Source organism: Thamnophis sirtalis, unplaced genomic scaffold (assembly GCF_051295495.1).
Source record: "Thamnophis sirtalis isolate CommonGarterSnake01/CBP01778 unplaced genomic scaffold, rThaSir2_p1.2 scaffold_3, whole genome shotgun sequence".
NCBI classification, from domain to species: Eukaryota; Metazoa; Chordata; class Lepidosauria; order Squamata; family Natricidae; genus Thamnophis; species Thamnophis sirtalis.
The window spans coordinates 53777007-53803060 of NW_028261383.1; the positions used below are offsets into that span (position 1 = coordinate 53777007).

General features: G+C 39.4%; 1 protein-coding gene across 1 annotated transcript in view; it reads right to left on the reverse strand.

The window, feature by feature from the left end:
• The window catches only part of CRBN (cereblon), a 32341-nt gene extending 6542 nt beyond the window's left edge, over window positions 1-25799 (reverse strand). Inside the window, exons 1-7 of the mRNA XM_014054920.2 lie at window positions 25678-25799; window positions 15964-16076; window positions 14842-15044; window positions 13958-14107; window positions 10256-10418; window positions 2901-2963; window positions 1018-1102 (exon numbers count right to left, since the gene is read on the reverse strand). Coding sequence (XP_013910395.1) covers window positions 1018-1102; window positions 2901-2963; window positions 10256-10418; window positions 13958-14107; window positions 14842-15044; window positions 15964-16076; window positions 25678-25744 — 844 coding nt within the window. The 5' untranslated portion in view covers window positions 25745-25799. The remainder of the gene's footprint in view (window positions 1-1017; window positions 1103-2900; window positions 2964-10255; window positions 10419-13957; window positions 14108-14841; window positions 15045-15963; window positions 16077-25677) is intronic.
• Between the last annotated feature and the right edge of the window lie 255 nt (window positions 25800-26054).

The window sequence follows — 26054 nt, forward strand, 5'->3', positions numbered from 1 at the left end:
GTGACTATCTGAAGTGCCTCCCGGTCCAGATAGGGTCGCAATTGGTGCACCAGGCGAACCTGGACAAAGACCCCCCTGGTCACAGCCGATAACTGGTGATCTAAAGTCAGCTGTGGATCCAGGAGGACTCCCAAATTGCGAACCCTCTCTGAGGGGCGTATAATTTCACCCCCCAGACTGAGAAATGGAATAATTAGCCAATCTTTGGGAGGGAACATCAATAGCCATTCAGTCTTGTCGGGATTGAGTGCAAGCTTGTTCGTTCCCATCCAGACCCTGACAGCCTCCAGGCACTGGCCCATCACTTCTACTGCTTCACTGAGTTGGCACGGGGTGGACAGATACAATTGTGTATCGTCCGTGTATTGGTGGTATTTAATCCCGTGCTGCCATATGATCTCACCCAGCAGCTTCATGTAGGACCGAGCCCTGCGGCACCCCATAATTGAGGGGCCTTGGGGTCGACCTCTGTCCTCCGACCAACACCGACTGCGACCTGTCCAAGAGGTAGGAGGAGAACCACCGAAGAACGGTGCCTCCCACTCCCACCTCTCGTAACCATCACAGAAGGATACCATGGTCGATGGTATCGAAGGCCGTTAGCAATAGCAGTTAGACTTATATACCGCTTCATAGGGCTTTCAGCTAAGCGGTTTACAGAGTCAGCATATTGCCCCCAACAACAATCCAGGTCCTCATTTTACGCACCTCGAAAGGATGGAAGGCTGAGTCAACCCTGAGCCGGTGAGATTTGAACAGCCGAACTGCAGAACTGCAGTCAGCTGAAGTAGCCTACAGTGCTGCATTTAACCACTGTGCCACCTCGGCTCTTAACAACTTGGGTAGGTGGGTCCAATTTTACCTCTTTATATAAAAGTCACAGTAAATATACAAAGGCTGCAGAAGGCTGCTCTGTAACTCAGTTGTGATGTAGGATCAGTTAACTAATTAACTAATAAACTGATTTAATGAAGACTATTACCAACAATACAACTCATTATTTAATAAATAATGTACCTATTGGGTTTTCTGGAAGTGATTCATCTTTAAGATTTTCATCCCACTCATGAAGCTGTTGCTTGACTCGTTCCATCAAGGTTTCCTTGTGTTATAAGAAAAACCTAATTTAAACATAAAAACTTCTTTTTTTGTTAACAAAATCAGAAAAAAGAAATTGTCGAGAAAAAAGTGTTTCTCATTAGAACTGCAGTTTAAGCTCTTTAAAACTAATATGCTATATTTTGAACATTGGGAGAAATATTAACAAACAACATTAAGATGAATCATTCACCAGTAGTAAAGACCACCTCCTCCCTTGTTTGAATAATTTAAGGTGGAAACCTTGTTTGAAAAATTCAGGGCAGAAAGCTTTGCCCCTCTCCCAATTACTGGACACAAATGTCTACTGTATGTATGCAAAGGTTCTTCTTCATTGATAGAATGGAGATGAAGCTGGCCCTGGATCATGAAGAGGATAAACTGAGGGTGAGATATTGGCATAGCTACTACTCCACAGAACTTAACTATGCCTTGAAATGTTTTGTTTTTTCCACCAGAAACTAGAATTCATGAACTTATTCTAAGTATACGTCTTTATTGCCAAATGCTAGTAGACTAACGAATAGCGCAGAATGGAAAGCAAAATGGAAATAGTGGCAATTTAACACAATACAGATTATAACTCAACAGAAGGAGTTTCATTTGCTGAAGACACCTCATTTAATTTATTAATTATATACATTTCTGTGATGATTTTTCAACCACAATGGCATACTTTTTATAACAAGCAAACATGTGGTGCTTTAAAGCAGCCTCCATAAATAGGGTAGAAAAACGGAAAATCCTCTAACTTTTTGTAAAATCAGATCTGCTTTGGAAATTTGAAGTAAAATTTCATTGACCGGAGAGGTTCCTCCTTAAAGTAGCTACTGACACCTCCCCTCATCAAAGATCCACCATGGGCCTGAAAATCTTGGAGAACAAGTGCCTAACCGTGGTAGTGCAGTGGTTAGAATGCAGTACTGCAGGCTACTTCGGCTGACTGCTGGCTGCCGGCAGTTCAGCAGTTCGATTCTCACCGGCTTAAGGTGGACCCAGCCTTCCGTCTTTCCAAGGTGGGTAAAATGAGGACCCAGATTATTGTGGGGTTCTAGCTAGCTCTAGCCAGTCTTGGACTGGGAGACACTAGTCACAGTAATTCATGCACTTATTGTCTCAAGTCAAATTACAGCAATATATTCTACATGGCTGCAACTGGAAAATACCCTCATTGTATACAATGCAGTACTCATTGTATGGGTACTGCATTGGTTACCACAGGTTTATAGGTAGAATTCAATATATCTATAGATATGAACTTAAGCTATAAGGGACTCATATAGCTTGGCACTTAGATAGCTCAGAATTGCCTCCCTTGTATAGAAATGGCATCTCTTGTGTACATCCCTGCCAAGTGCACACATCCCATTGTTTTTAAATAGATTTTTAGGGCTTTGTTATATGAAGAATGTGCAGACAATGCTTCTTAGATGCACTCCTCATTTTAGTAATCCCCCTCCTCAGATTAAGCTGAGACCCTCATTGTGACACTTCTGGAAGTTAATCAAGGTACTTGTTCTGCAAGACATTTGGAGAATGGTCACCGTTTGCTTATTGCACTATTATTTAATTATTTTGGAGTTATGTCAGTATATCTTTATGATGTTGACACAACTGGGGGTTGCTTTCTGCATGCAAATAAAGCAAATAAACCAAGCAGAGTAACAACACAATTCAACATCACAGGAATGCCCAAAAACAATATACGTATGCCAGCTAATTGGACAATCCAAAAGAACACACAAGACTGCAAATAGTTGAACACAATACAAAGCAGGCTGGAAATCTTCGTTGATACTTACAGCATCGTATAAAGAATACAACCATGATGGCCAGGAAGTCATACTAGCACAGTGAAACTTGCGCTGTTAACACAAACACATTTTCTTTATTATAGATCTATACTTTTGTACATAACAATGGTAAGAGAGTGTTCCTCTAAAAAAAGTCAGCCAATTTAAAATATTTCATAGAATGATGTCCGTTTGCCTCATAATTTATCTTGCAGTGGCATTGCTATTCACCTCGGTTCTCTATTACCAGGAAGAAGCATACTTTTGGAATTTCAAAACATTAATTGGAAGCAGCAGAAATTTGCTTTAAAATGAATTAATAGCATTCCCAAGCACGAATACTTCTGAATTAAAAATGACACACATACACTAACTTGAGGCACCATCTAATTAGTTTTCACAGTATTCATTCCAAGGATTGTATTTACTCACACATCGTCAGTATTATTTTAGAAGTAGTAATTTCTACAAATTCTAGCAATCAAATCCAAGGAAAATTGGATACAATCATAGGATAGAATAATCCTGAAAGTACACTGTCCTTTTTTCATTTGCTAAATTCGGTCTCTTTAACTAATGGTGAGCCATAGCCACTCCTCAATTAGCAGTTACCTTGTTTCGTGACCATTTGTGAATACTACCTTAATAGTAATAATAATAAAAAATAAAAAATTCCAAGCAATGCTGACACTTACAACCAGATTTCTGCAATTGATAAGAATGCATGCCAAAGTGAGAGTAACCCTGGCATTGCTGCATAAAATAACTTTATCTGAATAAGATGGCAGCAACCAATGACCTTTGGAACATCTCTATCTGTCTTCATCATGTGTTCACTTAGCGACCATTTCGCTTCTGATTTATGGAATGGACTGTGGTCGCCAAACAAAGAAAGCGTGTTCAGGTAGGTAGCCCTTGACTTACAACCACGTTTGAGCTCAGGATTTATGTTGCTAATTTGTTAAGTGACTTTTGCTCCCATTTTACGACTTTTCTTGCCACAATTGTTAAGTGAATCGCTGCAGTTGTTAAATTAGTAGCACGGTTGTGAAGTGAATCTGGCTTCCCCATTGACTTTGCTTGTCAGAAGGTTGCAAAAAGGGATTGCACGACCCCGGGACACTGCAACCGTCATAAATGTGAGTCACCTGTGAAGCATCCAAATGATAAATCACCATGTGACCATGCGAGCGCTACAACATTCGTAAGTGTGAAAAACTCACTTTTTTGAGCCGTTGTAACTTTCAGCAGTCACTAAACAAACTGTTGTAGGTCAAGGACTACCAGTTTACTATGGGCATGTGGGGCAAATAAATTAGAGAAAAATTACTGTTTGGCAAAGTTGAAGGAAGGGAAAGATAATCTGACAGTGGATTGATAGGATCAAGGAGTTTCCTGGAGTGTCCCATTAACCCATTTGCCTTCTGGGAAGTCAATAAACCAAATACATTTCCATTTGTTTTTCCAGTAGATAGCATTGAAAAGATCCATTGTCTCTAAATAAACAAATAAAATAGTCTTTATGCAGTACAACTTATAGTGCTGATCATGCAAAATGCCAAGAATGAGGATACTGAATTCTTTTCATGAAAGTAGCACCCATTTCAAAGGATACAAACCCATTTCAAAGGATACAAACCCATTTCAACAATAGATACAAAGTCAAGGCAAATCGCTCCAAATTCGATTGCAGAAAATATGACTTCAGGAACAGAGTGGTCAATGCCTGGAATGCTCTACCCAACTCTGTTGTTACATCCTCAAACCCCCATGAGTTTAACCTTAAACTGTCTAGCATGGACTTCACTCCTTTCCTAAAAGATCTGTAAGGGAGCGTGCATTTCTGTCCTTTTGTCCCCATTTATTCGTACCCATTTCCTGTGTTCATGTCCATGTTTATACTTATACTTGTTATCTCGAACATGCTTGACAAACTAAATAAAATTAAAAAAAATAAATTTCAGTCTTTTTCAGCCTGCACTGGATTATAACTCTCATCTTCCCCAACCACGACTATGTTAGCAGGGAATGAGAGTTAAAGCCCACCATATATCACAAGGGAAACAAGTTACCTTTCATCAACAAAGATAAACCAGAAAGTCATTTCAGGTAGAAAAAAAAACCCTTGCCTTTCTAATCATAAAAAGAGCATTGAAGAACCTGGCACTGGAAGATTATTCTAAGATTTTTAATAAGTTAGTTAAACTAGTGCTTTGGGGAATAATTGCATTTTTAACTCTGAACTAAAAAAAGTTATCACAGCAGGTGCACAAACAAGTCAAGATTATTATGAAAGCGTGCCTTTACAAATAAAATATGATTGCTTTATGCTGACGGGAAACAAAATTTTGGGGGATATCTGGCAAGAAACAGATAAGGACAAAAATGCAGAAAGATAGAAATTGTCACTACGCATCCCCAAAAGGCATAAGAAACTCATTAAAATATAAATATGTACATGACTGATATATGGAAGAACTATGCAGTCACAAATGCCACGGAAAGCAGCACTAATTTCAAAATTCAAAACTCTATCTATTTTTATATATCTAGGAAGAGAACACATTTCTTTCTGTTCTTCTCATCAAAGAACAATCCATAGTTCCAGTTTTATATGGTTTTATTTTTAATATAATTTAATTTGAATTTGGGACAAGAGAAAATTCTTGTAAAGCTTTACGTTCTTGGTTTTCAAATACATTTTTAAACTCTTCCTTTTATTGCTTTGCCCTACTTTGGCAGGATTTTATATGAATATGTTTTAGCATCTTATTCTCCAGAGAATTTTAAATGTCAACTTAAGATCTACTTATCTTTAAATATATAATACAGCTCTGTAGGAGAAGAGCTAATTATCAGGATAAGTTCTATTCCTGAAGATTTCACTGATTCATTAAACACTTTTGTGCCTTTTTGTCATTGTTGACTCCTGATGATTGTCTAATCTAATCCTTGCAGTTTTCTTGTCAAGATTTTAGAAGTGGTTTGCCATTGTGTCCTTCCTAGGGAAGATTGAGAACAACTAGTCCAAGGCCACCCAACTGGTTTTATGTCCCAAGATGTGACTAGAAGTCAGTTTCCTAGTTTTAACCTTGTGCTTTAACCTCTACACCAAACTGGCTCTCTTGTTAAACACTATACATTAGTGGTGGGATTCAAAATTTTTTACTACTGGTTCTGTAGGCGTGGCGTGGCTTGGTGGGTGTGGCAGGGGACCGATACTGTAAAATTTCCATTCCCACCCCACTCCAGGGGAAAGTTACTTCAAAATCCCCATTCCTTCTTGATCAGCTGGGACGCGGGAGGTAGGGAATAGATGCGGCAGGGCCAGTCAGAGGTGGTATTTACCGGTTCTCTGAATTTCCGCTACCATTTCTCCAGAACTGGTCAGAACCTGATGAATACCACGTCTGCTGTACATGATCAAAATAGTTGCTGTAGCTTCTCCTAAAGGGTTTTTTTTTAAGTGCCAGCAAATAACCTGAATTTCTATGGAGCGATTAAAGCCACTATAAAGAAATAGTTGCTAGTTTTATCCATTCTCCTTTCCCCTTGAAGTGATGTTTGAACATATGATATATTCATCTTCTCGTCAGCCAAAATGTTGGCCTGGCCTATTAAAACTATATGCAAAGGTCTATACAAAGAACTTAAAGGGGCACTTTCTAAAGCATCTTGGAAATATTACAATCATTATGTCCTACAAAACAATTTAGCTACAAAATGGTACAAAAGATCATTATGGATTCCAGTCTGGTCCTTCAAATATGAAGATCAGATGAATTCAAAAGCTCAACTCCCACTCTGTAGAAATAAAGAGCAATTGCCTGCAGTCTATAAGCTACAATTAGAGGGAAAATGTCAAGAAATAATCAGAAGTCAAATATGGAGATTCTAGATGAAAAATGTAGAATGATCACTTAATATTTAGGTCAGATTTGAATCTAGTTGTGTTCTAATGAAACACTGTTGAATTAAACTAAGCGTATAATGCTTTTATTTCATAAAACAGGCTAATCGTGCCCATTTATATGCACGAGGCATAGAGCCTGTCGGTTAAATGTCAGTAATCAACCTATCATCTTCCTCCAGTCTATTTATATAAACTTTTTAGATCAAATAAACAGGAAAATTATTCTCATGGGGTTAATTTATTTCAAACATCGTAACTACAGTACATTCTGCATTAAGGTCAAAACTGCCAGCCAACCTGACCTTGAATAGCTATCCCTGAGAAAATTACATAATGAAAACTTCCATAAAATGCATTGCACAATGACCTTGTTCCATTAACACCAAGGCCTTTCATTATATTTCCCTTATCCTTGCCTCTCCCATTCCCTACATGCTCTGAATATAGATTGGTTATTGTAGGTATCTACAAGTTTTCCTAAGATATTTTTTAGCATTTCTGCAATTCTTATGCCTGTTGTTCTTCCAGCTATTAATCCATAAGCCTGTTGTGAATATATGAAATATAGCACATAATCAGACTGATCTTGAATTTGTCAATGACTCATCTGCTTTCATGGCCTGGTTTCATAAATGCAGTTCATACCAAAACCCAATCTGATGCCTTCAACTTGGTGCTAAGAATGCAAATCTCAGAATTCCAAGGTGGTTTTTTAAGACTTTGCGCTGTAGGCTACAAATCCAGTTGAGCTACTGTTCTTTGCTCTACCAATCACTATTGAATGCCATGATGGCTCGCAGGTTCCCAACTGCAACTCTTCCAAACTGGTTGTCCAGTTGCAGATCCTAAAAGTGCTCCACTTGCTGGTCCATACTGAGGCGGGGGAACCCTTGCAGGGCAGAGCTGAAGAGTATGCCCAATTCTTAGCGGACAAAATTGCTCGGTTTCGGTCGGACTTGGACTCCACCCCCGCAGTTCCAGCCGAGGCGCAGGGAGACCAAGTAGAACAGCTCTGGGTTGAGTTTCAGACGTTACCCCCGGGGATGTGGACAAGGCCATGAGAGCTGTAAGTACCTCCACCTGCGTCCTGGATCCGTGTCCCTCATGGCTGGTTACTAACTGCAGTGAGGTGACACGAGGCTGGATCCAGGCGGTTGTAACCGCCTCCCTTCGGGAGGGGAACTTCCCCGCCACACTGAAAGCGGCGGTGGTGAGACCCCTCCTGAAGAAACCATCCTTGGATCCAGCTGTTCTTAATAGCTATCGTCCAGTCTCCAACCTTCCCTTCCTGGGGAAGGTTGTTGAGAAGGTGGTGGCCTTCCAGCTCCAACGGTCCTTGGAAGAAGCAAACTACCTAGACCCCTTCCAGTCAGGCTTCAGGCCCGGTTACAGCACAGAAACCGCTTTGGTCGCATTGATGGATGATCTCTGGAGAGCCAGAGATGAAGGACATTCCTCCATCCTGGTCCTCCTTGACCTCTCAGCGGCTTTCGATACCATCGACCATGGTATCCTTCTGCGACGACTGCGGGAGGTGGGAGTGGGAGGCACCGTGTTACGGTGGTTCTCCTCCTACCTCTCGGACAGGTCACAGTCGGTGTTAGTGGGGGGGCAGAGATCGTCCCCTAGGCCCCTAAATTATGGGGTGCCTCAGGGCTCGGTCTTATCCCCCCTACTATTCAACATCTACATGAAACCGCTGGGAGAGATCATCCGCAGGCACGGGATTAGATACCATCAATATGCGGACGATACTCAATTGTATCTGTCCACCCCGTGCCAACTCAATGAAGCGGTAGACGTGATGAGCCGGGGCCTTGAGGCCGTTATGGACTGGATGAGGGTTAACAAGCTTGTGCTCAACCCAGAAAAGACCGAGTGGCTGTTGTGTTTTCCTCCCAAAGATTTGGCTAATATTCCACCACTCAGGCTGGGGGGTCAAATTTTATACCCCTCAGAGAGGGTTCGCAACTTGGGAGTCCTCCTGGATCCACAGCTGTCATTTGACCACCACTTAACGGCTGTGACCAGGGGGGCATTCGCCCAGGTTCGCCTGGTGCGCCAGTTGCGACCCTACCTGAATCGGGAGGCTCTCACAACAGTCACTCGGGCCCTTGTGACCTCTAGGCTGGAATACTGCAATGTGCTCTACATGGGGCTGCCCTTGAGGAGCATCCGGCGACTTCAGCTAGTGCAGAATGCAGCCGCGCGAGTGATTGCGGGTGCACCCCGATTCACCCGCATAACACCTATCCTCCGCGAGCTGCGCTGGCTACCTGTCGATCTCCGGATGCGCTTCAAGGTGCTATTAATCACCCATAAAGCCCTACATGGCGGTGGATCTGGATACTTGAGAGACCGCCTTCTGCCAATTACATCCCTGCGACCGATAAGATCCCATAGATTAGGCCTCCTCCGTATCCCATCGGCCAGCCAGTGTCGGCTGGCAACTACAAGGAGGAGGGCCTTCTCAGCAGTAGCCCCGACCCTTTGGAACGAGCTCCCCGTGGAGATTCGTACCCTCTCCACCGTCCAAGCCTTCCGCATAGCCTTGAAGAACTGGCTCGCCCGTCAGGCCTGGGGATAAGGATAGTTACCCCTCCCGAATGATGAATGTATGTTGCTTACTATTTTATTACATGTTTCTGTCTTAATGTCTGTATTCCCCCTTCCCAGTTTTGTGTGAGCCGCCCTGAGTCCCCTCAGGGAAAAGGGCGGCCTACAAATACTAATAAAATTCTTAAAAAAATTCTAAAATTCACAATTCAGGAAGCTGTACTCAGCAATCATCCAGAAGATGCTAGGTTGGAGAATAAGTTCAAACCCCCCCACCCCACCCCATCATCACCTTCTTTAACTTTCAAATGTGTTATTTCAAATTTGTCTTTCTAATTTATATATATTAAAATGGTGTGGGTGTGGGTGTGTTCCAGCATAACTCTGGAACACCTCGAGAGCAATTTCAACCAAACTTAGTAGACAGGTGACTTACTCTCTGGAGAAAAATACTGTGGAGGTAAGACACCCCTCAGGGTGTATGTTCTGTTAAAATGCAGCCTGTTGTGCCTTTAAATGTCTTCTATTGTACTGCTGTAAAATGGCTTCCACTCTACAGCGGCAGTGGAGTTGCCATGGTAACAACTTCACAGTACTCCACAAGGGGGCTCCTCTGGTAAGGGGAAAATTCCAACATTAGAAATTACATTTGGTCCAGATATTTTCCCCCTATAAATACCCAGACAACACCAGGCTATCGGCTAGTGTAAAAAAAATATGTTGCCAAGGGCTGGTTTCAATGGATAAGCCACCAAAACAAACTGGCAGTTTGCTAAAAACAGAAGCAGCACTAGCAGTGGGTTGATAGATACCATCATATTTTTTTAAAGACATACAGAGATGGAATTTTTATTGATTTTTGAAATGTCACAAAAGAACATAATTAGCTTCTGACCTTTTGGTATTTCTGTCGCCATTGATGTATCTGGTGAACCTGCCATGTTGCAGGCTTAGGAGAAGGAAAAAAGTGACATCTGCTGCGGGATTCCAGCTGCACTGCGGCCATAGTTGAAGGAAGCACCTGCTCAGGAAGGATTTGTACTTTGGCCTGCTGTAGGCTGATTTAAAAAAAAGCCACACTGTGAAAATTGTACCTATTCACTTCTATAGGAGACACAAGTATGCTTAATTATTTACATCTTTTAATTGCATAAATATCCTGGGAAAGCACAGGAGATCGTTGCATATTTTGATTCAATATTTTCTAAAAATCTCTATTTTATGATTTCATATAAATATCCTCCAACCATCTTTTTAACTTACACTATTTCAGAGGTTCCACAGCTATGTTTCAGTTGTTTCATATTAGACCTTAGCCTGTTCTTTTAAAATGGGAACCGTTCTAAAGCCAAATAGTAAAGTTTTAGTTCCAACATTTTTTGTGATTTCGTTTGGTTAATTTTGGTGTTATTTAGTAAACATACAACCATAGGAAATGCATTTTTACCTGAATAGCCATTTAAGACACATGTGAAACAAACTCAGACCTAGCTCAAAATGAGCAGAAATAGAAAGTAACCTGTAATCTTGAGAAAACATTTCTTTTCATCCCTTCAATCATGTCCCATTCTCAAAGACTGCTTGGACAAGTTCCTGCATGTTTTTTTTACTTGGGTTCTTCAGGTCAACTAGTTGGCTTTGTGCTTAAGGCAGGACTAGAACTCACAAGTTCTTAGATATTAGCCTGTTGTCTTCACTATCGCTTTGGTATTATACAAGAATCAATGTTGTTGTTGTTATTTTTAGTACAACCTGGGAGGTTGCAGCACAGGACTCAGGATATCACTACACTAGAGCTCAGGATGTCATCACACAGCCCAATACCCAGGTTGTTACAACACAAAAGATTAATGGGCACACAGCTAGCACCTCAACCACACAGGATGTTACAAAACAGCCAATTAATCTGCATACATCAACTCCATCAACTAATCAAGATGTAACAACACAGCCAACCAACCTGCTTACAGCAACAAAGCCAGCACTCCACATACCCCCACCAATATTTAGAGAAAGTCAGCAGCTCCGATCACGCTTTGCTTGCACAAGCACAAAGCCAAAGGCACCAGCCTAAAGATGGCGAGTGGGACTGATACTCTCAGTCTTACATGGGAAAAGACCTGAATATGCCAAGACCTGCATCTATCTATCTATATCTATCTATCATCTATCTATCTATCTATCTATCTATCTATCTATCTATCTATCTATCTATCTATCTATCTATCTATCTATCATCTATCTATCTATCTATCGATCTATCTATCTATCATATGTATAAATGTGTATATGTGTATATGTATATATCAGGGGTGAAATTCAGCAGCTTCTGAAGAACCAGTAGTGGAAATTTTGAGTAGTTTGGAGAACCGGCAAGTACCACCTCTGGCTAGCCCCAGAATGGGGTGGGAATGGAGATTTTGCAATATCCTTCCCCTGCCACGCCCACCAAACCACACCCACAGAACCGACAGTAAAAAAACATGAATTTCACCACTGGTATATATGTATATGTATTGTATATATGATAGACTGTATATATGATACAGTCCATCATATATTGTATCATATATACAATGATACGTATATGAAACTTCACGAGGGGTTGGTTTTAATGAGTTTCAATCTTCCATTTTGATTTATGATCCATAAGCTGTGTGGAATCATAAGGAGAGATTAGCATGCAGTTAGTCTCATTCACAATTCATCATAGACCATGGTGACTCTATCATCAAAATATGGTCTTGCTATTAAAATAATTCTTGCCCAATCTGAGCAGCTTGCTTGCTTGCTTGCTTGCTCATTCATTCATTCATTCATTTTCTATAGTTACCCAACTCGACCAAGTGACTCTGATTATCTTACAATTCTAAAATTATAAAATAAAAACATCCACAAAATAAATATGAGCGGCAGCTATGATGACTAATCAACTAACAGTAAAGCCAAATAATGGAGGCTTCTTAACACATTCCGAGTCCCAGGTCAAGTTTTTAAAGCCTCGTGAAAGGCCAACATTTCCAGATGAGATTTCCCTCATCTAAAGTCCACTACAACCAAGGACAGAGTTTGGCATTTGAGTAAAATTACTATTATTATCTGGAGGAGGGAAATAGTGAGCCAAATAGGAACCAGCATTAATCTGATTTAATTAATTTCTTAATCTAAATAAAAATTAAAAACCCTAAATCCAATCAAAAATGTTGTTAGGACACAGGAGCAGATAATATATTATTTCCCAAGTGTTTAATAATTTTCCATCTGTCATATTAAAATGTACAATTCAGCAGCAACATTTGGAGGGAGTTTGGAGTTTGCAAATTCATAAGGATAACAGACCTCTCCTCAGCAATCTGCACTTTGCAAAAGATCAGAACAGCTGGACAGTATTCAACATTAGGCCTATTCCAGATGATTAGCTTCACCGCAGCCAATCATGTGCCAACGTGAAACCCACACAAACAACACACAAACACCCCTCTCCTGATTTCATTCAGACTGCATCTGTTTTATTTAGATGAAGTTGACTACAAGTGTCAGAAAAGATTTATCATTATTTCAAAACCTATTTTCTTAACACATACAGCTATACGTGACATTAATGTATGCTGCCATCTTGTGTTCCATTGGCTATACTCCTAGAATATTTTTTTTCAACTGGAGAAAATATGTACATTATTTTCAGTACACTGCACAAAAGAAATGATAGCTCACTCATCACATTTTAGGCAGAGTTTCTTTTTCAGAAAGTGTGCTCTAAATGCCCATCAAATTTCACCTTTTGTGTGTATGCATATATATCCTCCTGTACAGATCATTCAACGTACAGGTTTTAGTGCACATTTCATTAGGATACAAACTGTTCTTAAACTATAATTCCAATATGCTTTATTTGCAATCTTTGTACTATTGATTCCATATTTGCATATTTATATTTTATCTTTTAATGCATTCAAATTCATATATCGTTCAAGAAGAACAAACTGAGTAAGTTTGAGGTAATTCATAAAACAAGCTCGTTCCTCAGTCAGCTTTAATTAATTTTAAAACACTACGAAGTCTCTCAACTGGTAAGTATATGAAGGGGTGTCTACAAAAAGAAATCCAAGGTTGAGGTCATACAAAATCCTGAAAAAAAAAATACACTGGCATCGACTTCTATGTTTCTAAAACAATCCTGCGTAGTTGTGTTTGTATAGTCAATAGATGTGCCTTAATTTCTTATTAACAGTAAAATACAAAGTGTTTAAACCTTAAATGTTGCTGTCATGAGTCAAGCTAATATTTTTATGTCTCCATATTTTGTTTAAATTAAATAAATGGGATCATGGATAGTGACGTTAATAGGATTTTTCTTTGAAGATACTTAAACAGCGTTAAGATGTTTAAGGTGATTATTACTAAATACTTCAGCTACAAAAGCAAACACAATTACCCAGGATCAGGACCGTACAAGATTTCATATTAGTATAAGCAGCTTGTAAATAGAAATTCCTGAAGATTAAAAGTTGCTTATTTCACACTAATAAAATAGTAAAAATATATTGGATGTTAAAATGAGTTTCTGTTTAACAAGAATAAATAGCTCCTTTCTTACCCATCAGCTTGAGTTCTTAGCTCAAGTACTTTAAACCGCTGCCTTCCCACAGCTTTTACTTTGACGGTCTCAATTCCATATTTCTGTTCTTCTCGATAGGCATAAATTTCAGCTGTTGTTCCAAAATGTGCTTCTCTTTCAAGTATGTTGCTAAAAAAAAAAAAAGTTAGAATGAGCAAAAAAGAAGCAACTTGCAGCATAATGTTTTCACTGCCCAGACACATCCCCAATATTATCAGAATCTATTAATCCTTGAAAACTATGACATTGTAGGGCAGGAATTACAAAAATTATTTACTTACAAGGATGGTGACAGGTTCTAACTATTATCAGCAGTGGTCAAAGCCGTAGCAAAAAAAAAATCTCCTTAAAGCAAGTGACAGTATACTCAAAATCAATGAAAATTTAAGCATACTACAGAAATGTATGGAGTAAGTAGTATTATAAATAATTGAATATAAGAAATATTACAAACAAAAGTTTGACATACCTGACTCAAGGAGTAAGAAACAAAGTTTGGCTCTTTTTTTTTTTTTTGACATATCACAACAGAAAATCCTAAACAAAAAGGGCTCTTGATATTTTTGCTTTGACATTCAGCAGAGACACTGAATAATACTGCATCGCTAAATCCCCTCAAAATCACAATTATATAAGCTTCGCTGAAAGGGTTTATATAATTAACCTTTGCCTGCCCCAAAGCATGGGAGAAATTATTTCTACAATAAGGACTGCATAGATGAGTCATATTAATATTTAGTCATGCAATATACAAGTTCAACTAATTTCTTCAATATTAAATTTAAATAGGACAATTCCTGTTCAGTCTGAGATCATAGCATGTACTCCAGACCTTGGAACTGCAAATTTATTTACATATTTACCTGTATGCAAGAACAGCAAAGGTTCTGTCTCTTTGTATTAAGTTCCGAACCATGCTAACCTCTTGGGGACGAAAAAGCTGAAGAGGTAATGTTTGCCCAGGAATCAGCATTACCATAACATGGGGTAAAACTGGAATCGTTTGACAGCTATCATCATCATGGACAGTCCTTCCATGAAATTCTTCCATGTCTGATCCTAAATACTTCCATTTAAAAAAAAAACACCAACCACAATTAAATAGGAGTAATTATCAGTTTCGTTTGCAACATATAAATAACAAAACCTAAAGAGAATGCTGGAACAACTTCAGAGAAACACAGTATAAAAATATTGACACTTGATAGTAGAGCAGCTACTAGTAGTTTTGAGCAACACTACTGAAAAAGAATACACCGTGTAGTAACACAAATATCTATGTAGAGTCATGGTTGGAATCATCCAGGTCATGGTTGTCCTAAAGGTACTTTTTCCAAAAGGCAATTGGACTTTCTTGGTTTTGAAAGCATTTTGCTTCTTCCATTCTAACTGACTGGTGGGGAATGGAAGAAGCTTCTTGGATGAGAAGTGAAACGTTTTCAAAAGAAAAACCAAAGAAAGTTACGTTTTGGAAAAAGCACCTTTGGGATAGTAACTAAAATACTTCATAAAACACTTGTGATTGTCTAAATGTTTACTGAAACAAATGTTAAGTGTGCCTAGCCTCATTTCTTTTCTTATTTTTTAACATTCTGGTTCACTCTGTATACAATAACCAAAATATATAGAATGTTCCAAGACAAGGAACACATTTTCATATTCAGTTCTCCTGCTTACATATTCACTTCAGTCAAAATACTGTCTGTTTAGCCGCCACGAGTCTAAATTTATTTATACTGGAAAATAAATGTTATATAAAAATAAATAAATCCGCTTGCTAACTAATAATCCTGAGCATGTGCACAAGCAAAACGGATACTTGCTAACTATAAACAAAATAGTGTGATTATAGCAGAGCACCTACAATATTAAGCTGCTAGCATTATGATTTTAGGTATGCTAATTCCAAAGAAACAGACTGTTTTTAAGTTCAATAAGCCTAGAAAAAGGCAAGCAGATATTCTATGATAGCGCTGTTTACATACCACATGAGAGGTTGGCAGGCTAGTGTCAAAATTAATGATGTTTGGCTTTTCAGCATCCGCAGCATCTTGATCTTCAACTTCCATTTCAACATCATCCTCTTCCTCACTCTCGGCTAACAAGTCCAAAAAAAGTTTAAACGTATTTTTAAAACTCATAAAAATATCATAGCTCAACATTAAAGCACAAAAATTAGTACATCTTTTTCATTTCTTTTCACTGTACTTTTTCACTATACAACAAAAACCATTTTAAGTTTCATGTATGCCCTACCATGTGGCTAGAATATCAAAAGAATGGAACACCAAGAAAATATTATTGCATGTTTAGAAATGGAGAAATATGTTAACACAAAGACAAGGCTATGCAGAGTCATTTGATCATTATTCTGTTCCTACTACAGCCCATATTTGAGAGTGATTTTTGAACTTTGAAAAAATTGTTTCAGTAGAGCTAAGATACTAAGCTCAGAACTGTTCACAATTATCACTATTTCTTACATATTTCATCAACATGCCTCAGTTTTTATTTCATGCATAGCGTTAAGTAAAAAAATTTTTTTACTTCTATTCTATTTGTACATTCTATTTAACCAGTGCTTCCCAACATGGGGCCCACACTCCTCAGGGGGGCAATTTGAACCTTGTTAATGGCCTTTTAGACTTCTTCTGCGGAGTAGAGTTCACTTTTTGAGTAGAACAACAAGGAAAGAAAGTAGTTGATGAACTTGCACTGTATATTGGCTGAGGAATTAAAAGCTTCTGGGGAAGGATGACTCATTTCACTGCAGTTACACCATGGAAAAACACCCCAAGAGACTTCAATCTCCTTTCAGTAATATCTCTGAGGGATGCACACACTCTTTTCCTGTATTATCCAAAGATCTGAAATGCCTTAAAAATAGCTAATGTCAAAATAACACAGGTTTCTACAAGGACATGGCAGAAAAAAAAGAAACAAGTATTTCCCTTTCACTTGGATTTTTAAGGGTTGCATCAGGACAGATCCACCTTCCTTCAATGAAGCATTTTTCAATCCACAATGTTTGCAACTAGGTCAGCTTTATCCCAACCTGTCTTCCAACTCTTAAAGAATTTTGTTATAAATATAAATGAGGAATAATATAAATGTAATATAATGTAAATGATTAAGAATATAAATAAGGAATAATGTAAATATAATGCAACGTATTAAGAATTTTTCAGTAAGCGAAGGTGTATAGGTAGTCCTTGATATACAAACATTCATTTAATGACTATTCAAAGTTACAACAGCAGTGAAAAAAAGTGTCTCACAATCGTTTTCTCACTTACGATCACTGCAGCACCCCCATGGTCACATGGTCAAAATTCAGAAGCTTGTCAACTGGCATGTACTTATGAGGGTTGCAGTGTCCCGGGGGTCATGTGATTACCTTTTGTGAGTCTTTGACAAGGAAAGCCAATTGGGAAACCAGATTCATTTACTAACTTAACAACTGAAGTGATTCACTCAACAAATGTGGTAGCACAAGTCATAAAATGGAGCAAAACTTGTCTTGCTTAACAATGGGAATTTTGGGCTCAATTGTGGTTGTAAGTTGAGGACTATCTGTAGTGTTAAGGTACCAATCTAGGAGCAAGGAGATCCAAGTTCTAGTCCTCCTATAGACAGGGAAGTAAGCTGGGCGAGCCACACCCCCTTAGAATCAGGTTCTACAACAAGCCAACTAGAAAGCAAAAATCCTTCTTAAATTATGCACTGATGGTTTTTGCTGTGTGCAAGCTAAACACAAAAAGAAAAAGGAAAAAAAATCAGAAAACCAGGGCAAAACCTAGAATAACTATATTTCAGGAAATGAAGCTATTCAACAAGATACCACTATTACTAAATGCAGTTAATTTGTAATAACACATCCTATATCCTATTTAGCTTTCTAAGCTGGAACACACAGAGCAATTTTGATCATGGCTTTATTGCAGTCTCTCTATTCAATTTATATGAATCCTGTTACGTTTGCATTACACAACCAATTCTACACGCATAGCCCCCAATTATAATCTGCCCCAATTGATCTTCTAGAGTTTAAAGTGAAGATGCACAACCTTCCTTCCAAGAATTAGCAGCTGGCTGGCTGTTTCACAACTGCAAGGGGAAAAAACACCTTGGGAACCCACTGAAGGATTCCAGGAAACTTGCTGAATACTGCAGTTTACATCCTTTAGAGATACATGAAATCTGCAAAGTCAGCAGGCCTTGAATTATGCAGTGTCAAAGTGACACAGATATGGCCCCATTATGACACCAAACAGCACTGGTAATGGAAATAGAAGTTTTGTTTCTCAAAATACATAGATGCAAAGCAAAAGCCACACATTCTTCACTAGGAAACTTAACTAACTTAATGTGTTAGGATGCAATTTAGTTAGTTTGGCTCTTGCACCAATATGGAATTCAGACAGAAGACAAAAACAAAACAGCAATTAACAGAGAGAGGTCAGGATACAGTGATTGTTCCATATAAAAGCAACTGAACATCAAGCAAAATTCAAGAACCATACTTCAGTCAGCCTATCTTTCCCCTACTCCGGTGGTGGCGAACCTGTGGCATGCAGAGCCCTCTCTGTGGGCACATGCACTGCCCAGCTGGTCTTTGGGTCTCTGCCATGCATGCGTGGGGCGTGCACATGCATGTGCCTAAGCCTTGCAGTTTGGTGGCATGCATGCACTTCGGGCACTCAGTGTCAAAAAGTTCGCCATCACTATTCTACTCATACAACAACATATGAAAACCTCTATTTTTCAATTTATATGAAGCTTCTTACTCTTTTCTCATTTTAAAATGCAAAAAAATGTTACTCCACACTACTTTTGAAGAAAGCTAACCAAAGGAGATAATGTGACTCTTTCCTAAATGAAGAACAGTATCACTGCCACGCAGTACTGGGGACAATGCGAGATTAAGTTCTCCATTTGCACCCGAAAAACTGATAGGTTAGTGCCCCTCCTCAAGCATAGAAGCTTCTGCTGCAAATATCTATTTCTGAAAAATAATTAATTGCTCCAATATCTATTAGATATTAATTCTAAAAAGAGGGGAATGGGCAGGATAAATCCACTTAGCCTTCAATATAGCAAGATATTCTTTAGTCAAGCTTGATTCCTGGTGAGCACGTCTCTGTAATTTTCTTAGCAGTAATAGGGCAAAGGTTTGGTTTGCCATTGCTTTCTTCCCAGATTTTTTTTTTTTTTGGCTTCCCGACCTAGCCCACAGCCTACGATCTCTTGGTCTCCATTCCAAGTATGAAGTAAGCACAGTTTTGTTTACACTTCTGCAGCCAAAAATTCTACAGTTTGACAAAACCATATAAATCTTCCCTCCCTTCCTTTTTTCAGGTGAGTCAAGGTAGCCTGGATGTTGCCAAACACAAAATGTTCAGGCCCTTATAGTTTTAGTGTTTAGAAAAAGATTGCAGATAATCCCTTATGATCATACAATGTATTAACTTTTCTGTAAGAAATATCTTCTCTCTTTAAAATTCAGTAATCAAGTCCTCATAACGGGGATGCCAACACAGAAGAGCTAGAGTTACCTGTGGCCTTCTAATATATGATATAATATCCTGAAAAATTTGCTGAAGAATTTTAAATTTTAATAGGACAAATGAAGAAAATTAAATATATACAAAGTAATCTTTAACTTCAGTTGATTACTTAAAATTGATATTGAAACAAATTTAGGGTTTTTCCTGCCTTGCCAGTTTGTTTGAGCATCACTTACTTTCTTAATTCAACCACTGCTACTAGTTCTTGGTAGTATTGGGTCGTGGTGGTGCAGTGGTTAGAATGCAGTACTGCAGGCTACTTCTGCTCACTGCCAGCAGTTTGGCAGTTCGAATCTCACCAGGCTCAAGGTTGACTCCATCCTTCCGAGGTGGGTAAAATAAGGATCCAGATTATTGGGGTCAATATGCTGACTCTGTAAACTGCTTAGAGAGAGCTGTAAAGCACTATGAAGTAGTATATAAGTTAAATGTTAAGTGCTATTACTATTTGGTCTGAAAAAAGTTGTGTGGTTTTTGTTTTGAAAAATGTTCACTTCTAATTTATTTCATCTGCCATAACAAACAAAAAAATGCTCATAACTCATCAACATGCTATCCCTTATTATTCACATATTCCACTAAAATATTTGTTCAAAAAGCACTAGTTGTATTATCAATAAATTGTCTAATAGCACAGATCAAGAAAGCACATCTGTTGTAAGTGAGGAAACAGCCCCAATTGTTTATCAGTACTCAGGCTGGTAACTAAGAAAGAAAAACTACTAAGCAATTATGTTAATACTCAGTAGGACTAAATTTGGTAATTGTTTTTACAAACTATCCAGGAACTGCATACATTGACTCTAAATTCCATGGAGGAAAAAGAAGAATTTGAATCTGATAAACTTTATAACCTTCAATGAAATATGACTTGTACTGGAGTAAGCCAACTATCATGGATCACTGCTATGCAGATTGCATTTCATTACTGCTGAATATGGGTTCCTAATATTGTTGTTAGTTGCATAGGTTGAATAGCTGCTTTACTCAGAATTGTTCTAAAATATGTTCTCCCAAAGAGCTTGGATTCCACAGACTTTCAAGAAACCACCTATTTCTATTTTCTTGTTGCTGTTAGTTGAGAAGTCGTGTCTGACCCATCGCGACCCCATGGACAACGTTCCTCCAGGCCTTCCTCTCCTCTACCATCCTCTGGAGTCCATTTAAGCTCACACCTACTGCTTCGGTGACTCCATCCAGCCACCTCATTCTCTGTCATCCCATTCTTCTTTTGCCCTCAATCTTTCCCAGCATCAGGCTCTTCTCCAATGAATCCTTCCTTCTCATTAGGTGGTCAATGTATTTTGAGTTTTATCGTCAGGATCTGGCCTTCTAAAGAGCAGTCAGGGTTGATCTCCTCTAGGACTGACCAGTTTGATTGCCTGGCAGTCCAAGGGACTCACAGGAGTCTTCTTCAGCACCATAGTTCAAAGTTCATAGTTCAAAGGCCTCAATTCTTTGGCAGTTAGCCTTTCTTATGGTCCAACTTTCACAACCATACATTCCTAATATAGCATTCCCCGAAATCCCTGGGCAGGGACAATGAAGAAATTAAGATTATCGGAGACACCCATACAACTTTAAGAAACACTGCCCCACACAAAGTTGTAATGAGTCTCTGCTAAGATTAAGACACTAGGGATCATTGGGAACACTGCTTCTATACCAACCTCCTGCTACACGGTGACCTCCCTTACCAGGGCTCCTTGAGCCTCTATCAGAAATGATGTTGAAATTACCCAAATTAATACTACTACAAAATGTTAAATGCTTCTTCTGGACATGAAAGCTCATGATTACTCTGACAACTATGGATCTGATAAAATTTGTTATGGGATCAAGTTACAGAAAGGTTCAGTAGTTATTGTAGAGCTTTTATTTCACAGCATTACCTAGAACTGGAGACGTCAACATCATTTCTTGCAAAGCACTCCATGTTTAAATTAACTTTTCTATAACCATTTCCTGCTATTGGACCAGTCCGTACCAGGAATTTAATGGAGTATTAGGATTTCAAAAGGAAGTTTGGGATTATTTTTGAGGCTTTGATGTTCATTACTGAACATCATGGATATTCATCTAAGGTATTCATCATTGTTTTGAGGGGATAGACATATCCTTGGACTGAATTGCACCTTTGCAGCCTGTGTCCCTAGATCAGGGGTCTCCAATCTTGGTAATTTTAAGACTCGTGGACTTCAACTCCCAGAATTCTCAGCCAGCCATGTTGGCTGAACAATTCTTGGAGTTGTAGTCCACATGTCTTAAAAGGACCATGTTTGGCAACCCTGCCTTAGATAGCTGGAAGATCCTTGATCCTCTGAGGAGCAAAAGTAAAGGCAAAAAAGGAACCTGGAACACAGCTGGAGAAACACAAGGAGTGAATCTAATCAACACAGGCAAGATCCTTTCTTAAGAATTATCTTGTGACAGTAAGAGGAGCAAGACACAATTCTTCCCCTCCCATTATATATGGCGACAGATCTTCAGTGGCCTTGTTCAGGTTAACCCAATCCTTCCTGGGAAAGAAGAGATCTCTGTGAAATGCTTCCTTGACTGAAGAAAGTTTACTTCCAGCTTCCAAAGAGGCCATGATCCAACCCTTCTCAAGAAATCTTTCCAGTTCTAACAATACTGTATATTTTCATTTGGTTTCTACCCTTCTTTTTTGGGGAAAGTTTGTTCAGAAGATGGCTGACCTGAAGCTTCAGAGAATTCTGGAAGAAATGGTTATCTATATCCCTTCCAGTCAGGCTTTATACTTGGATAAGTACAATACGACTTTCTTGAACTCTTGGTGCTTTTGGTGCCATTGATACACTGGCTTTGAGTTTTAACAATGGGAAGTGCAGCATTTTGTTGGTTCTCCTCCTTCCTCCACAATCATTTCCAGTTAGTGTTGAAAGGGAAGAAAAGATCTAACCCAAGGGCCTTGCTTTATGGGATATCCCACCTAGGATTCTAGTCTTACTCTGGTCTTATTTAACTTCTACATGAGACTGATGGGCAAGGTCATTACAGAATATCCAATTATCTATCTCCACACTAGTCCAACCAAGAAATGCCATCAAGATTCTTTCTTGTGTCTGGAGCTGTAGAGTCTGGATAGAGAAAAACAGGTTTTGGCTCAATCTAGCAAAACAGAGTGGCTATGAGTTTTGGGTTCATTGACTCTGAAAATTCTACATGTTTGGTCCTTGAAAAGGTCATACTCCCCTAAATATAATTGATACACACTTTGGCAATCCTTTTGGACTCTCAGATCCTGCTGGAAGAAGTGGCAGACACGAGAACCTTTGTATAAATCCATCTTGGGCATCAACTGTATCTCAACCAGGAGAACCTAACACTCACTCACTCACTTCATACACCTCTAAATTGTTGCAATATACTTATATGGGGCTGTCCCTGAAGCTTTATAAAATTACTCAGAAATGGAAATTGATTCAGAGTATAGTGGAGCTAAAACATACGGATCCATGAAAAACCATTATTTCACAAGTTGCATGGTTCCCTATAACTTTCTGGGGTGTGATTCAAGGTTTGTGACTTGTATGTCTCCAATTATCTATGCTTATCCCATGAGAATCAGTAGATTAGGCATGCTTCAAGTCCCTTCCATGAAACATCATCATCTAGTGGGATTCAGGACCATTCTCTGTTGCAATGCCTGCCCCACGGAACATCATTCTCCATGTGGTTTGGATGACCCCAATCTTTCTATTCTTTCCCAAAGTCCTAAAAACCTGCAAATGAGCTATGTATTGATTGGCCTGAGTTGTTCCTGTTATTATAATTATTCCCATTATACTATTTTCCTGTTCTTTCAAGTTCCAAAATCGTATTTTATCTTGTGCCGAGTTTATTTTCATATTTCTTCAAATCGTAAATCACCAAGTTTGTTCTTGCAAATTGAGTGGACATATAAAGCTAATAAAACAATAAGTACAAAGAGTAGTTCACTACTGTTCTAAGTACCTGTTAGCCTGTGCATAGAACACTTTAGGAAAGCACATTAAGAACTCTGTGAACACAGCTTTGGGACATTTTACACATTTTGCATTTGTAGACCTTTTTTTGTTTTTTATTTGAAGGTTGTAAATTTCAAATCACTATAAACTTCCCCTTCCTTTTTACATCAAAAATTAAGTAGTCTACAGCAAACAGCAAGACCTCATACTTTGTTTGATTTCTATGTAAAGCTATCTTCATCTTTAATTTATTAGGGGACAATTTTAATTTCATGTAACATGTCCTTCTTCAGTTTAAAAACACTGCTTCTGCTTTCATAGAGTCACCGCAGAAAACACCATTTGTATAGCTTTCTGCTCCTCTAAAGTTATCTGAATGGAAAAGGAGGGAATGGAAGACTGCCTTACAAGATAATTTGTAAATCAAATAAACAATTATTTTGTTTTGATATTACAGTGAATACTCAGGAAAAATATTTATACCATATCATCTAGGTCAGCTGTTAAGCTGAAAATGCAAATTATAATTTATAAACATACTATACAATTATAATTCTGGGTAAGGGATAAAAGGGCAAGAAAAATTATGTACCATATACATGCAGGGGGGAAGGAAGGAAAGCATTTTTGTTTAGAAAATGACTAATGGTGACTAATGAGATACAAAATAATGTAAAAATAGGGGGTGGGGAGACTAAGTCATATAACCAAATTGTCTGAGATAAGTATCAGAACAGATTACTTTCAAGCAACCAGGAGTGCTTTCCAAAAACCAAGTATGCTCATAATCATTTACTTAAAGGGTTCTTAAAAAAAGCTAAACAAATCCATGAAAATGTCAAGGATTTCCAGGCAGGCAAGTGAGGAGGGCAGCAAAAGGTTTTGTGGTTGGTTGTTGAAGTATGGAAATCTTTCCCTAGAAAAACAGCAGAGGGCTGTCTGCCTACATTTTCAGTATTAAACAGCTTAAGAGAGAGGCCTGTGTTTCATGCTGACCAAAATGACAAATCACCTTTTCTGCATCCAATGTAAATAGAAAGGCTACCAACTTTTACAGTGAGACTATATTTACAAGGGTCTATAATAATTTGGTGTGAAATGCCCATGTTCCAAAGTCTTGGGTGTCCAAAATAATCAAAAACTAATTGATTGGCCATATCTAAGTCAAAGCAATTTTTTTAACTTTCTAATTCATTTTATATTGTGCCCCTAAATAGTATTCTTATTTTTTTAATTATTATATCTTTGAAAAAGAGATTTTAATATTGTGACCTTACAAGTTTCTGTACCCCACCTCCTTGTATCATAGACACCCACATTATTATAGCTCTGAATGTTGTTTCTAGCACAAAGTATGCTAATTATCAGCAGCTTAATTCTTTTCCCCCTTTGTCATGGTTCTCCCAAAGATGTCATGCAGCTTCCTGGCAAGATTCCTGTGCATTTGACAGCAGTGGGATCAGAAAGTCCCCCTCCCCCACCCAGTTTCAGATCTCTCTTCTAAGATACACAGGAACTGCTCAATAGGAGCGATTTATCCCGCATCCTGCCTTTCATTTAATCCGTCCTGGTTGCAAATTCTGCCTTGCTCCATCCCTCTTCACCATCCCAATACTACAATTCCTTGGGAGCTCATGCCCTCAAAAAGTAGTCCAGGATGAAAAATGTTTCCTGATCTCATTTCCTTGACTATCAAAACAAATCAAACATCCTTCCCCCACCCACCACCCCATTCGCACAGACTCAGCTCGTCCCTTCTCTGGATTTAGACGCATCAGGTTCCCAACGCAGGACTTCGGTCCCTAAACCGTCCACGATTCAGCCCGGGTTTGCCCTCTTTCAGGCCCAGACTTTGCCCTTTTGCTTCTTCCCTTTGCCCCTGCCTGGCCTGAAACCCAGATTGCGCCCAATCCAAGCCCGTGCCCACGTCTTGCAGAGCTTCAGGCCTTTCTCCCCTAGTCGGTGGGAACGACAAACTGGCGTGTCTCCCCATTCCCTTTCTGCGATCTCCTCCTAAAAAACACCCGACCGCCTGTTTCAGGGAACCCCCCCCCCCTCGATCGCCACCCCTTCCCCTTCCCCTTCGTCCACCCCAAGCGCTCGCCGCCGCGCAAAGGAGGCTCCCCGGTGCCCATCGGCGTTAGGCAGGGACGGGTATTACCAGGGAGGATCTGCAAGTGGTTTCCCATGTTGTTATCCTGTTCTCCGCCTCCTTCATCTGCGGCCATCGCTGTTTACCCGGAGAGGAGTCTGGGAAGGCGCCGTCGGCAGGGGCGGAGGCGGCGGCGGCGGAGGAGGAGGAGGAGGAGGAGGCGGCCCCTGGGAGAATTGCTCCGCGGCTGCCCCCAGCGGCTCGTCTCAACCGAGAGCTTCCCGAGAAGGTACAGCATCTCCCAAGAATGGAAACAGCGGCCACGTCTGAGACAGAAGGCGCGCCGGAGGTTTGACCGCTCCGCTTCCACATGTCCTTGTTTGGATTGGAAAAAGGAGCAGGCGAGGAGGTTCTTCCTTCTTGCTAGTCAGTGGGCGCAGTCTCAT